The sequence below is a fragment of the Macaca fascicularis genome, chromosome 15 (assembly GCF_037993035.2).
Source record: "Macaca fascicularis isolate 582-1 chromosome 15, T2T-MFA8v1.1".
Taxonomy (NCBI): domain Eukaryota; kingdom Metazoa; phylum Chordata; class Mammalia; order Primates; family Cercopithecidae; genus Macaca; species Macaca fascicularis.
Window position 1 is genome coordinate 3846126 of NC_088389.1, and position 13438 is coordinate 3859563.

The following is a 13438-nucleotide window of genomic DNA, read 5'->3' on the forward strand; positions in this document are numbered from 1 at the left end:
ACAGGCATGAACCACCATGCCTGGCCAGAATCGAGTTTTTTTTAAATGCAGTCTTGACCTATCACGGAGGCCCTGGTTAGGGGCCGGCCCCTTCCTGAGCAGCTGATTGGTCCACACAGCCACCCTGCCCTATTCAGATGGGCTCACTCGGGGGCCACTCCCCACCAGCCCTCATTGCCCCAAGGCCAGGTACCAGACAATCAGGGACAGCCCCTATGCCCTGCAGCAGAGAAATGACTCATGTTAGCTGTCCACAGGCAGCCGGGTCACCCGCTACCCTTTCCGCTCCCTCCCCTGAGCTCCGCGGGCTGTTGTCCTGTCCCGGGCGCAAGCCACCCCGTGTGGTGCTGCCCGGCAGCCGCCCTCTCCTGGGGAGAAGCAGGTCACTAAGAGTCTGCCTCTCCTCGCTCCCAGCGCCACTGCGATGTTGCGCCATCGAAAGAAACTTTAAATCCTAACCGCCAGGGTCAGGAAAGGCGCCTGCGCAAGGTGGGACCTCCGGTGGCTGCCCCCAAGCTGGGAACTTCCCGTCCCAAACCTACCCGGGCACAGAGAGGGACAGCGTGGAGCCAGGCCCTGGCGGCAATGCTGGTGTGGTTCCCCGGAGGACAGGACTGGCTTTCCCGGTGAGCTCAAGCCTGAGCCACACCCTGCCTTGAGCTGCTGTCCCCTCTCCCCACGTCCAGCCTCACGGACTCAGCGTCAGTGCTGAGGGCCCTGGTGGCCCTGCCCAGTCCCCCTCTGGGGTGGCAGCTACGCTTGGTCCCAGGCCTTCTGGTCTTACTTGTGCAGGACGGAGGAGCAGAGCCCTGCCCCCACCCACCCCTAGAGCCTGAGCTCTGTGGGCGGCTGACCTGCAGGAAGCACCCCCGAACCTTCAGGCCGAGTCGCCAGCACACACCCCCCTGCCAGGCCCTTCCAGGCCCCTCGCACTGTTGGCCTGTGGCACCCACCATGGAGAACTGGGCCTAGGCTGGTCCCCTGGCCTTCCTCCCGCTTCCCACCCCCTCCCTGCACCCAAAGGAGCACCCAGCCAGCACCCCCCACCCCGAGGAACCCCACAGACAGGCGGAGTCACTGGGAACTGCTGAAGCTCTTTATGGAGAACCAGGAGAGGGGGCGCAGGGCCAGGGGAAGGTGGGGGGTGGTAGGAAGGGGTGCAGCCGGCCGGGTTCTGCAGGGGTGGGGAGCTTTTCCATGTCCCTGTGAACGACGGAGGTGCTGGGTGGTGCTGTCCTTGGGCTGCTGAGGAGCCAAGGTGCCCCTGCCCTAGAAACAAGGGGGAGGGTGAGTGAGGCCAGGGAGGGTGGGACGGGGATGCGACGTGGGGGCACATGAGGGCTCTCGTGTGCGGCCGTGTGGGGGCACATGTGGGCACTCAGGGGCATGGTGTGGGGGCACATGCGGGCTCTCGGGGACTACGGTGGGGGCACACACTGGGCTCTTGAGGGCTATGGTGGAAGGTACATGCGGGCTCTTGGAGGCGATGGTGTGGGGGGCACGTGCTGGATCTCAGGGGCACACACGGGCTCTTGGGGGCTGCAGGTGGAGGCTCCAGCCTCCAGATTGGAGCAGATGGAGCAGGGACCACCCCCGCAGGCTGCTGACAGAACTCCCTGCTGAGTGCAGAGGCATCAGGGTGACTGCAGGCCAAGGGGAGGGTGCGGGAAGGACAACGATGCTGTCTGGGATTCTGGCTCTGCCCATGCCTTGGGTGAGTCTCCGAACTCTGGTCCCCTCGTGCAGCCAGCAAGGGGTCCATCTGATACAGCGAGCACAGGCACGCCTGTCACTTTGCTGAATCTTTGAGCAACTCATCAGGTAAGCAAGGTCACAAGGACGGCTGAGGGTGACGGGTGCTGAGGAGGAACCTGAATCTCCTGCCTGCTCCCGCCCACGGGGCGGGGGGGTAGACACCGTCTCCACCAGCAGCCAGCAAAGGTGGGCTCAGCGCTGTGGGCTTCTCAGCTTCCCAGGAGTCACTCCCAGGGCAAGAGCGGAGGCTGGTGCCCGAGTGCAGGCAGCTCAGGAGAAGATCTCCCACCTGCCTGGCCTAGGTGGGGCGTCTCCCACCCAGGTAAGAGTGTGGTGGGTGGGAGAGACCCCAGGGCCTCTCGAAGTGCCACTGAGTCTCAAATGTCCTCTAAAGCTGTTCACTCACCCTAATCGCTCCCTGGAGAGCAGGTTTCTGCAGGAAAAGGAAGCACAGGCGAGTCAGGAGACCCCAGGAATGCAGTCAGGACCGGGGCCCCTCATCAGCCACCAGCTCCACCACCCCAGGAAGGACAAAGCCAGAATCAGACGCGGCACAGTTACACGCCCATGCAACGCGGCTCTGCTGACGTCCCCACGCAGGGACACGGGGGGCTCTGCAGGGCCGTGCCTCCTACCGCTCTGCCTGGGGATGAGGATGCTCTCTGAGCTGAGTCCGCGGGCTCCCACGGCCTTCTCAAAGTCCTCCAAGGCTTCCAGGTTGTTCTCGGGGTCTCTGCCTGTGGGTGCAAGGGCGAGATGTGGGTGGTTGAGGCAAAACTGGGCAGTCGCCGGCACCCCGTCATAGCCTGGAGGCCTGAGCTGGGCTGGGGAGGGGGACCTTGCCCACCATAGGGGCACTTGAACCCAGAGGCCCTTGGGCTGGCAAAGTGGGACCAGGGTGCCGTGCACGGCTGAGAAGGCTCCCGAGGCAGCAGAACTGGGAGAACGGGAAGGGGTCTCCGTCCATCCCCAGGCATCTCCCGGAGTGAGGATGAACGGCAGGACAGGCCCGCCCTGGAGGAAGCGCCTCTCCCCTTGGGGGCACCAGGGCACTGCCTGTCCCATTCCTCTGTCATTCGCACACCCCTGGATCCAGGGAGAACTCAGGAGCCTTCACGGGCCTCGTCCTCAGACAGGGATGGCACTGACACGTCACTGTCTGTGGGAGCCACCGCATCTGGAATTCAACCCTGGGAGCTGGAACATTCTTTCCACACAGACTCCTGCTCACATCCCCGTTCCTCTCCCCTGCTGGACACCCCGCAGGAACGCGTTCAAGGATGATGCTGCAGGGAGCTGCCCCGGGGGGAGGGCCTGGCCTGCCCTGGAACACGTGTGACCTCTGAGCCCCTGTGCCAACAGCCGCGGCTCCTTCCTGCCTTCCCTGCAGAGACCTAGGCCGGGGCATCCGAAATCCTGAACTCCAGGGGTGGGAATTGGGGCCTTTATCAGGAAAACTCATCCTAAGGAAACTGCAGTGGGTTCCTGGGTCCCAGTGGCTTCTCCCATGGGGAAGAGGGTACAGGAGGCTGCGGGAGGAGGGAGGGCGGGTGGATTCTTGGGTTGCAGGGTGGGGGTGCGGGACTCACCCACGAGCTTCACCCCTCGGATCGGCTTCCCGTGCAGCTCGCCCTCACAGTAGAAGATGTAGTGGTCCTTCACGTGTGACCTGATGATGTATGTCACGTGCTTGCCCCCGTCTGCAGAAGGACAGCAGCACAGTCCTGAATTAGCCACCGGGGCCTTCAGAGAGGATCCCGGGACAGCCTGTGGCACCAGGCCCAGCAAGCCCCGCAGCTCCTGCACCCTCCCAGCCTCCCAGAGCTCTCCGACCCAGGGTCCCCACCAGGCCTGAGCCCCAGGCCATGGGACCCCCACTTCCCAGGAACCTGATGCACCCGAGAGGCGGCCACATCCCAAACCAGTGAGTCACCAGGGGTTCCTCTGGGTATGAGGTCTGCGGAGGTGGGAGTTGGGGTGCAGTACCCCACAGCCAGATACGACTCTGCTCCTGGCCCTGCCAGAGTCACAGCCGGGCTACAGGGAAAGCTCTGAGGGTCCGCCCCGGAATAAACCCGTCACACCTGGTGTTTGGGGTCAGGTGTTCAAGTCTCTAACGCAAATTGACCAATGGGAGAGGAGAGTGGGCTTTTAGTGGAGTCAGGGGCAGCAGGCCAAAAGGCCACCCCAAAAAGGCACTGGCTGCCCCCCCAGTTCCAGCGTGTGTTCGAGTTCAGGCTCTGGCTCAGGCTCCAGGACTCACAGGCCGTGTATTTTCCCGGCTCGTCAGTTTTCTCCAGGACGACCTTCACCTCCTGGCACTGGCCACTTATCCTGGAAAACAGAAGCCCCCTGGCAAAGTGGCCCTGGCCTGTGCCTCCCCTGGCCCTGGAGCAGCCACGCCGCAATGCCCTGCAAAGGTGGCCCCGAGTCTGCCACAGGCCCATAGAGGAGGGTGCTTCTCTGCATCTCAGACCCAATCACCAGCGGCCCCTTCGGGTCACACGTGGCAGTTCCCGGGGTCTCCCGAGGTGGCCAGGAGCTCTGCACCACTCCTCCTGGTGGCTGCCTTCCCAACCCCTCCACCCCCAACACATTTCCTGCCAGAGGGACCCGGGCTGCCTGGTTTGTAGGCAGTGTCTGCGGCGTGGGCCTGAGCCTCATCCCGCCAGCTGCATTCTTCCTTTTGGAGATATTCAGGGACAAGCCCCACATCCATCATCATCTGGCCCAGAGACGGAAAGGTTCAGTTAGGGGCTTTTGGAAAAAAAAAAAAATCAGGGTCATTGCCAGGGTCAGTGACTTCCTAAGGGTCAGCCCCCAGGACCGGAGCACAGGCACTGCATGCCACTCAGGAGGGAACCACTCAGGAGGGAGCCACGCAGGAGGGAGCCATGCAGGAGGGAGCCACTCAGGAGGAAGCCACTCAGGAGGGAGCCAGTCAGGAGGGAGCCACGGGGGAGGAAGCCACGCGGGAGAGAGTCACTCGGGAGGGAGCCACTCAGGAGGGAGCCACGCAGGAGGGAGCCACTCAGGAGGGAGCCAGTCAGGAGGGAGCCACGCGGGAGGAAGCCATGTGGGAGAGAGTCACTCAGGAGGGAGCCACTCAGGAGGGAGCCACTCAGGAGGAAGCCACTCAGGAGGGAGCCTCTTAGGAGGGAGCCACAGGGGTTAAACCACACAGTTGTGCAGGTGGGAGCCACGTGGGTGAATCACACAGGTGAGAAGTCAAAGATGTGAGCCATGTGGGCGGAAGCAGCACAGGTGAGAGCCGCACAGGTGAGCTCTATGCAGGGACTTCAAGGGAGTCTTCTCCATGGCGTCCTCTGCCCCCTCTTGGTCATTCTGCAAGCCCCATCCCTGCCTTCATCTCTGGGGTCTGAGTCCACGGCTGCCTGACAGGTTGCTTGCTGGGGCTGGGAGAGGCTGTGCCACTCCTCCCACAGAAATGTACTGCCAGGACTGTGAGTCGAGTCTACGGGCCCTGCCTGCTGTCTCTGACTCTGGTCAAGGGTAAACACCTTTTCCCAAAGAGACCTGCACGTCACCAGACATTCCCTAGTCGGAGGAGGAGGTGGGTGGTACCACTGGTAGCCCACAAGGTCTGATCTGGGGCCTCTGTCCCCTCAGGCCCCCTCCAGCCAAGGCACCTCAGTGGCACAGTTTGCCCTCAAACATTGCAGGAGGGGCTGAGAGGGCCCTCCCAGCAGGTCTGCCCACCTCCCCAGCACCAGAGCCCTCCTGGGTGGGGAAAGGGAAGGCCCCAGACCAGGTTGCAGGCTGCCCGGCGGCTGGCAGACACTCACAGCATGGTGGCCTTGGCTTCCAGGTTGCCCCCTTCCAGGATCGTGAGAGTCATGGGTGTCACCGATTCCAGATTCATCTCAGGGAGCTCCCTGTCCACTGTCATGGCCTTCAGGTACCACGTCCCTGACACCTGGAGAAAGTTCCTGTCTATCAGGCTCAGGCCGACCGCTCCAGAGCCTCCCCTACTCTTCCCTGGCCTGCAGCCCCCAGACTCTACCGCACCCCGAGGGCTGGAGACGGGGAGCATTCCCCAATCTAACCCACCCAGGAAACACCCAGCACCCTCCCCAGGCCCACCCGAAGGTGGCTCCAGCCCCTACAAGTCAGCCAGGACCACAGGAGCCCTCACCCCCAGGGGAGAAGTGAAGTCAGCCAGACCCCCACCCTCCCAGTCCTGCCACCTCTGTGCCCCTGCACTCCCTCCCCCGCCAGCCCAGACCCCTGCTGCCCCATCTCATCATTCCCTCGGGGCAGGACTTTAACGCCCAACCCAAAAATGAGGGTCTCCTTGGATGGGGGAGGTAGGGGGTCTCCATCCAGTCTCAACCTCGCCCCATGTCCCCTCCAGCCCACCCTTCCCATCCGGGCCTCACATCCTGAATCTCGTCGTCTGAGGCCAGGAGGTGGTGGGCCTGCAGGGCAGCAATGAGGCTGAGGCTGACGGCCAGGAGCAGGGCCTTCATCTCTGGGGTCTGAGTCCACGGCCGCCTGACAGGTCGTTTGCTGAGGCTGAGAGAGGCTGTGTCACTCCTCCCACAGCCGCCCTATATACCACTGGACTCAGGGTCCCCTGGGGACCTGGCACAGGTGACTATCCAATCCCTTCCTGGATGTAAACCACGGCCAGTTCTGCAATGGAGCAGATAACGTGCCGTTGTTGTTGGAGGCTGTTGAATAACAGCTTGTTAATCCCAGAGGATCATCCGGACAGGACCAGGTCCAGAGGAGCGGGTTTGCAGATTTCACCTGGAAGGAAACTGAAGGGAGTGAAGGGCGTGCAGGCCTCCTTGGGGGCACGTGTGCAGCAGTAACAGGCACCCTCCAGCCATCCCACACGCGCTGACGTGCACACTGCCAAAGGGATTGCGGATTGGAGTCTGAGGCCCATGGGCTTGGGTCTCGGCTGAACTTCCTGCATCTCTGGGCAGGTTACTTGGCCTCAGATTCATCGTGGAAAAAGTGGGACCCTCCTGTGTGAACACGGTACCGTGTGCATTTAAAGAGCGTGTCCACACTGCTGAGCATGGTGTGCAATAAGGAACCGCTCTGCCCCCCACACACAGCAGCAATAGGTCAGACAGACAAGACCAAGGCAGGTGTGTGTGTGTGTATGTGTGCATGTGTGCACATATATACATGCACACACACACACTCACTCACTCACTCACATGAAACCAGGAATGGAGGAGAAGCACAGGCTGGTGATGGGGCAGAGGCAGGGGCCTGTCAGCTCCAAGTCCCAAGGCAGGCAGAGAGGGCCTGGGTCCAGCTCCTGGCAGTGATGGGAGCAGCTTCCCTGACTCCAGAAAGGAGGCTGAGAAACCCTTCCTGACACATCCCAGGGCTGTTACTTCTTATAACTTAGTGGAGCACTGTGGGCATAGGAAGGCAAGAGGACATTGACACAGCCTTGAGAGCAGAAGCTGAGACAAGCCATCGTTGGAAGGGGTGACTTTATCTGTGACATCCTCCGCATCACTGCAGAGCAGAAGCCTGGGACCCAGGGCAGAGGCTACGAAACACTGCTAGACAGAGGACAATGACAACGAGATAGTGGAGAAAGGCAGAAATGCAGAGACATAATATCCTCACCTTGAACTGAGCAAGGCCAGGTTTCCAAATTACCCAAGGAAACCCACACTAACAAGGCAGGCTAAAAATGAGCAATTGGTACAGGAACTTACACCAGCCAAGGAAAGTCTGACACACACGTTAAGACTGCAGGAGTATGATCAAGACGCCTAGAGATTTAAAAAATATAAAGTGTAAAATTAGAACTGGCCAGAATATAAGAAACAAGGAGAGACGAAATAGAAATAATTACAAATCTTGAAGATGAATAATAAAGTGAATAAAAAACTCAATAGACAGGTTAAATTCCAGACTTGACATAATAGAAAAGAGACTTAATGTCATGGAAGATAGTACTAACAATATCAACGAAGACAGAAACATTTGAAGGAGAAATTGAGGTGTTACAGATAGATTCAATCTCCAGCCTGGAGCTAGGAATAAAATGAGTGGAGGAAACCAATCAGAGTGCAGCAGCTCTGAAAACACAACACACACACAGACACACACACACACATATACACACATACACACACATGCATACACACATACACGTACACACACACACACACACACACATGCATGCACATGCACTCCCACACATGCACACACATATATGTGCACACATACAAATGCACACCCACACCCACACATATGCACACATACATGCACACACGTGCAGGCATAAACATGTGCACACACCATGCATACATGCATGCACACATGCACACATACACACATACACACATGACCACACATGCACAAAGTTAACACACATGGAGAATAGATCAAGAGGCTTCAATATAAACAGAATAGGAGTTCTGAAAGAAAAACATTTTCTAAAAAGGCAACAAAGCAATGTAATAGCTCACATTTCTTCAGAATTGAAAAGACATGAGGTCCCAGATCTAAATTACAAACCAAGAGAAATCCACTCCTAGAATATTACAGTGAAGTGCAGATCATCCAGGAAAGGAGAAAAAAGTCAAAATGACCAGAAAGAAGAGCCACAGTACCTACCAAAAACGCAGATGTCAGCTGACAGCAGACTTCTCAATAGCAACGCTACCTTCCAGAAGACAGTGGAGTAACGTCTTTAACAGACCCAGGGGAAATCACATTTACCTTTGAATGTTATTCTCAGCACAACTTTCATAAAATATTGAAGGCAAAATAAGGACATCTTGGACATTAAAAAGCAACTGAGGCCCAGCGTGGTGGCTCATGCCTGTAATACCAACACTTTGGGAGTCCAAGGTGAGGTCAGGAGTTCGAGACCAGGCTGACCAACATGGTAAAACTCCATCTTGACTAAAAATACAAAATTAGCCGGGCATGGGGGCATGCGCCCATAATCCCAGCTACTCAGGAGGCTAAGGCAGGAGAATCACTTGACCCTGGGAGGCGGTTACAGTGAGCCGAGATCATGCCATTGTGCTCCAGCCTGGGCAACAGAGCAAGACTCCATCTTGAAAAAAATAATAATAAAAATTAAACAACAACAACAACAGCAACTGAGTGTCTACCACTCACTGGCTTCCATCAAAGGAAGTTTGAAAGGGAGAATTTTAGCAAGTCTATAGCAGACCAAGGTCAGGGGGCTAAATGATGCCAGCAAAGAAAACTAGCTGCTGGCTGTACAAACACGAATGGTGCAGACTTTGATGGGGGGAGGAAGGTTCTGTTTTACTGGATATTTAAAGAGAGCTAAATGCACACACAACACACTTGTGCCCACATGCATGGGTTCATACGAACCAAAAGATGCATGTTAAGCACAGGAGAATAGTGATGTATGGAGAGAGGGAAGTGGAAAGGGGTGGGCAGGGACAATAAATTTTCAAAATACATAAAGAAGCTTGTTAGACAAAAGCATGATTTATTTTTTCTCAGTATAGATGAAAAGGGGGCCAACATGAAAACAAAAGCACAATCACAAGAAGATGACTATTCATGAATCTGAAGGCATACTGCATCAAAACGCAAGAAGCCAAAACAGACTGAAGAACAAAGGGGTCAAATCCAGTCAGAACGGGAGACGCCAGCGCTTCTCCATTAGAAACAGAGGCCGAGGGTTTTAAAAGTTCACACCAATGTCGAAGATTTGGAACCAAAATTGGAAAGTATACAAAGACACTGCCTCAACAGCCAAACAATTATATTGTTATAATTGTTACAGTGAACAATTCTTAATTGTTAATTCTTCTTAAGGACACATAGAATAGTTTTGTTTTGTTTTGTTTTGTTTGTTTTTGTTTTTGTTTTTTTGAGACGGAGTCTCTCTCTGTCGCCCGGGCTGGAGTGCAGTGGCTGGATCTCAGCTCGCCGCAAGCTCCGTCTCCTGGGTTTATGCCATTCTCCTGCCTCAGCCTCCTGAGTAGCTGGGACTACAGGCGCCCGCCACCTCGCCTGGCTAGCTTTTTTTTTTTTGTATTTTTTAGAGACGGGGTTTCACCGTGTTAGCCAGGATGGTCTCGATCTCCTGACCTCATGATCCGCCCGTCTCGGCCTCCCAAAGTGCTGGGATTACAGGCTTGAGCCACCGAGAATAGTTTTAAAGTAGGCCACATACCAGGCAACATGGGGAATTTCACAGAACCAACACAGTAGAGCCTGCCCTTTGTAGCTACAAGGCAATAAACTAGAATCAACAATGAACAGAGTGTTACATAAAGAGAAATATAAACTTCAAGTCTACAGCCTTAAACGCATCTATTATACAATAAAGACGCCAGGACAGAATTTCTCTCTGCGTGAAAAGTTCTCGGTCATGAACACGCACGAATGCCCCAGCCAGCTCTGTGCTCCTTTGGTGGCCACCTCGCAAAGGAGAATTATCGGAGCCGCTGCTTACGGGGCAGACACCTGTGGCAGCATCACCGCACACACATCCATGACGGTGGCCACATGTGTCATGCAGCCCCCAACCAATGATGAGAAACGAATCTGAACCTCACATCAAAGGGAAGGCTGAGTTATCTTTCTATTCTATTTATAGGAAATCTTTTTTTTTTTTTTTTTTTTTTGAGTCAGAGTCTCACTCTGTCGCCCAGGCTGGAGTGCAGTGGTGCGATCTCGGCTCACTGCAAGCTCCGCCTCCCAAGTTCACGCCATTGTCCTGCCTCAACCTCCTGAGTAGCTGGGACTACAGGCGCCCGCCACCATGCCCGGCTAATTTTTTTGTATTTTTAGTAGAGACGGGGTTGCACCGTGTTAGCCAGGATGGTCTCGATCTCCTGACCTCGTGATCCACCTGCCTCGGCCTCCCAAAGTGCTGGGATTACAGGCGTGAGCCACTGCGCCCGGCCAGGAAATCATTTTCATAGGAAGCAATAATCAAGGGGTAGCAGCCAAGAGATACAGAAAAAATAAGTTTGATAGAGGGATGCCAGGGAGTCACTAATCAAATCTTGTTTGTTTCTTCCATTTGATGATGTTTATTGCACCTATCAGCTTTTTCATGTGTGAGCTTTGTGATTTTTTATCACTTCAAATAAATATTTTATTTTCCTATCTAATTTGGATTCATATTGCTATTATTATTTAAAGTAATCCCTAAATTTTACATATATTTTAAGCCCCACAAAATCCATCTACTCCTGGCTATATCTGTGAGTTTAATTTCCTTTTAAAATAATCTGAATATGGCTGGGTGCGGTGGCTCAAGCCTGTAATCCCAGCACTTTGGGAGGCCGAGACGGGTGGATCACGAGGTCAGGAGATCGAGACCATCCTGGCTAACATGGTGAAACTCCATCTCTACTACTACTACTACTACTAATAATAATAATAATAATCTGAATATATACCAAGGAGATTTTCTTTTTTTTTTTTTTTTTTTGAGACGGAGTCTCGCTCTGCCGCCCAGGCTGAAGTGCAGTGGCGTGATCTCAGCTCACTGCAAGCTCCGCCTCCCGGGTTCTTGCCATTCTCCTGCCTCAGCCTCCTGAGTAGCTGGGACTACAGGCGCCGCCACCTCGCCCGGCTAGTTTTTTGTATTTTTTAGTAGAGATGGGGTTTCACCGTGTCAGACAGGATGGTCTCGATCTCCTGACCTCGTGATTCGCCCGTCTCGGCCTCCCAAAGTGCTGGGATTACAGGCTTGAGCCACCGCGCCCGGCACCAAGGAGATTTTCTAATGCCGGGCATGGGCGATGGGTGTTTTTATTCTCATCTTGTTTCTGGGCGCTGAAATAGTCAGGATTAGGACAGCGCACCACGGAGAAAGTGCCCGATGTGCTGGTACCTGCAAATCATGAGAAAGGGAGGTAGCGTGAATTGCACGTTCTTTTATTTGGATTCTTGCTACTCCCACGTTACTGTCAATATTTTTTCCTGGAGTTTGAAAAGCAAATGCCCCAAGGCAAGCACACAGGGTGCAGGGGTTGTGGCGTCCCAAGGGTGGGGCTGTGGGCAGGGCCTGGACCCCCGCACCGCGGCTCCTCCTCTGTCCCTGGGCTCTGTCTTCCTCAGTGGCCTGCAGGGCGTCTATCCACTGCTGGGCCACTGACTAGGCTACGGAGAGACAGTGACGGTCAGGCTGATCGGATCCCCTGGGCTAGAGGAACACGGGAGCCTTTCAGCCACCCCGTTGACCACCCATGAGACAAAGGCAGAGTGGCCGCCTGGTCACGGAGGATGAGCAGCCCCTCGCCCCATCTCCTGGAGGCTGGCACTCAAACCAGTAAAACCAGGGAATCCTGGGATTCTTCCTGCCCAGACACAACGCCCTCGTGGGGTCGCTTCCTGACACGCATTTAAAGGACGCACACACATTATAAATCTTAGAAAGTTGGAAGAGGGGAGAAAATCACTTCCAATCCCACCTCCCCAGTGACTCACTCGCAAGTTGGAACCGTTTCCTTCCTGTCTTTTTTCTAACAGAGCGTCTTGCGTGGATGCGGTGACAGATGTGTCACATGTAGCAGGATGAGCCACAGTCAAAACTCCTCAGACACCGGATTCAAGAAGGAAGAGGCTTTTTATTCGGCTAGGAGTGTCGGCAGACTTGCGTCTAAAGAGCCGAGCTCCCTGAAAAAGAAATTCTTGGCCTTTTTAAAGGCTTATAACTTTAAGGGGTCCATGTGAAAGGGTCGTGATAAATTGAGCAAGCGTGGGAAACGTGACTGGGGGCTACATGCATCAGTTAACAGAACAAAAAGTTTTGCAATGCTTTTTTTTCATACAGTGTCTGGAATTTACAGATGATGCAAGTAGTTTAGGCCAGGGGTTGATGTTATTATTACTTTTTTTAACTCCTAGGGCTGGGTGGTGGTGCCAAGGTTGTCTGGCTATTTATCTTACTTTTGTTTTTTTCTCTCTTTCCTCCTGCCTTGTGAACTAAGCAAGGTGGGGGGGGAGGAGGGCAGCAGGAGTAGTAGTGGTCTCCTTCCTTACACCCACCTGGGACCGAAGGAAGCCACAGGAAGGACATCCAAGGGCCTTGTGGCATCTCCCCTGCACCCTGCACTTCCCCAGGACCAAAACCAAGGGCAAGGCCAGCCGTGATGGGCAGCAGCCCCTCTGCTGGACATGCCGCCTCCTGCCCCAAGGCCGAGGCTCCAAACTCTGCCCCCCACTGAGCATCCGATTTCCTGAGTCCCCCTCCAAGGGCTCCGGGATTTGACCTCGAAGTTCCCGCCTGCCTGAGTCTGTGTGTTTTAGGCCTGCGTGGCCTTCCCTGTCCGTGCCCTGCATCCACCTGGCCGCTGCCATCCTTCAAAACCCAGCCCAGTCCCGCCTCCTCCGGGAAGAAGGGGCCCTGCCCGTGTGGCCTCCAGGGTGTCTTGGGCCAAGGCAGCCGCAGCGGTCCCTGCACGTCCCCGTCCCAGGTGGGTGCCTGTCCTGAAGGAGCCCAGTCATCCCGACAGGCCTCGGCCCTCTCTGGCCACCCGGGCTCCCTCGCCCTTCCGGGCTGGGCTCAGCAGAGGCTCTTGGGACTCAGCAGAGGCTCTTGGGGCTCAACTGGGCTGAGCGGAGTTGCGGGTGGTGGAAGAGAGGGGCACTTGGCCATGGGGGCCCGGGGCGTGGCAGGGGGCCCAGGACGCATTCGTGGAGGGGCCCCTTCCTGGGAAAGGTCGTGCTG

At 55.7% G+C, this 13438-nt stretch overlaps 1 protein-coding gene and 1 long non-coding RNA gene across 2 annotated transcripts; one reads left to right on the plus strand and one right to left on the minus strand.

The window, feature by feature from the left end:
- Nucleotides 1-1082: 1082 nt before the first annotated feature.
- Nucleotides 1083-6303, minus strand: LCN1 (lipocalin 1). The gene is made up of 7 exons (XM_005580465.4): nt 6156-6303; nt 5562-5692; nt 4019-4089; nt 3345-3455; nt 2391-2492; nt 2162-2188; nt 1083-1269 (listed from the first exon to the last, which is right to left on the minus strand). The coding sequence occupies exons 1-6, from the start codon at nt 6243-6245 to the stop codon at nt 2163-2165; spliced, it is 531 nt and encodes a 176-aa protein (XP_005580522.3). The 5' UTR covers nt 6246-6303; the 3' UTR covers nt 1083-1269; nt 2162.
- LOC141408711 (uncharacterized) lies at nt 2384-3843 on the plus strand. Its single transcript, XR_012425008.1, has 2 exons — nt 2384-3184; nt 3462-3843. It is a non-coding gene; the product is annotated as an uncharacterized lncRNA (long non-coding RNA).
- Nucleotides 6304-13438: the final 7135 nt, after the last annotated feature.

Bases quoted from the DNA above. Each gene is read 5' to 3' on its own strand.
- LCN1 (XM_005580465.4), bottom strand. From the start codon at position 6,245: ATGAAGGCCCTGCTCCTGGCCGTCAGCCTCAGCCTCATTGCTGCCCTG. The intron at 5,693-6,155 runs GTGAGGCCCGGA...AACTTTCTCCAG, and splicing joins CAGACGACGAGATTCAGGAT to GTGTCAGGGACGTGGTACCT. The intron at 4,090-5,561 runs GTGAGTGTCTGC...TCTGTTTTCCAG, and splicing joins GAAGCCAAGGCCACCATGCT to GATAAGTGGCCAGTGCCAGG.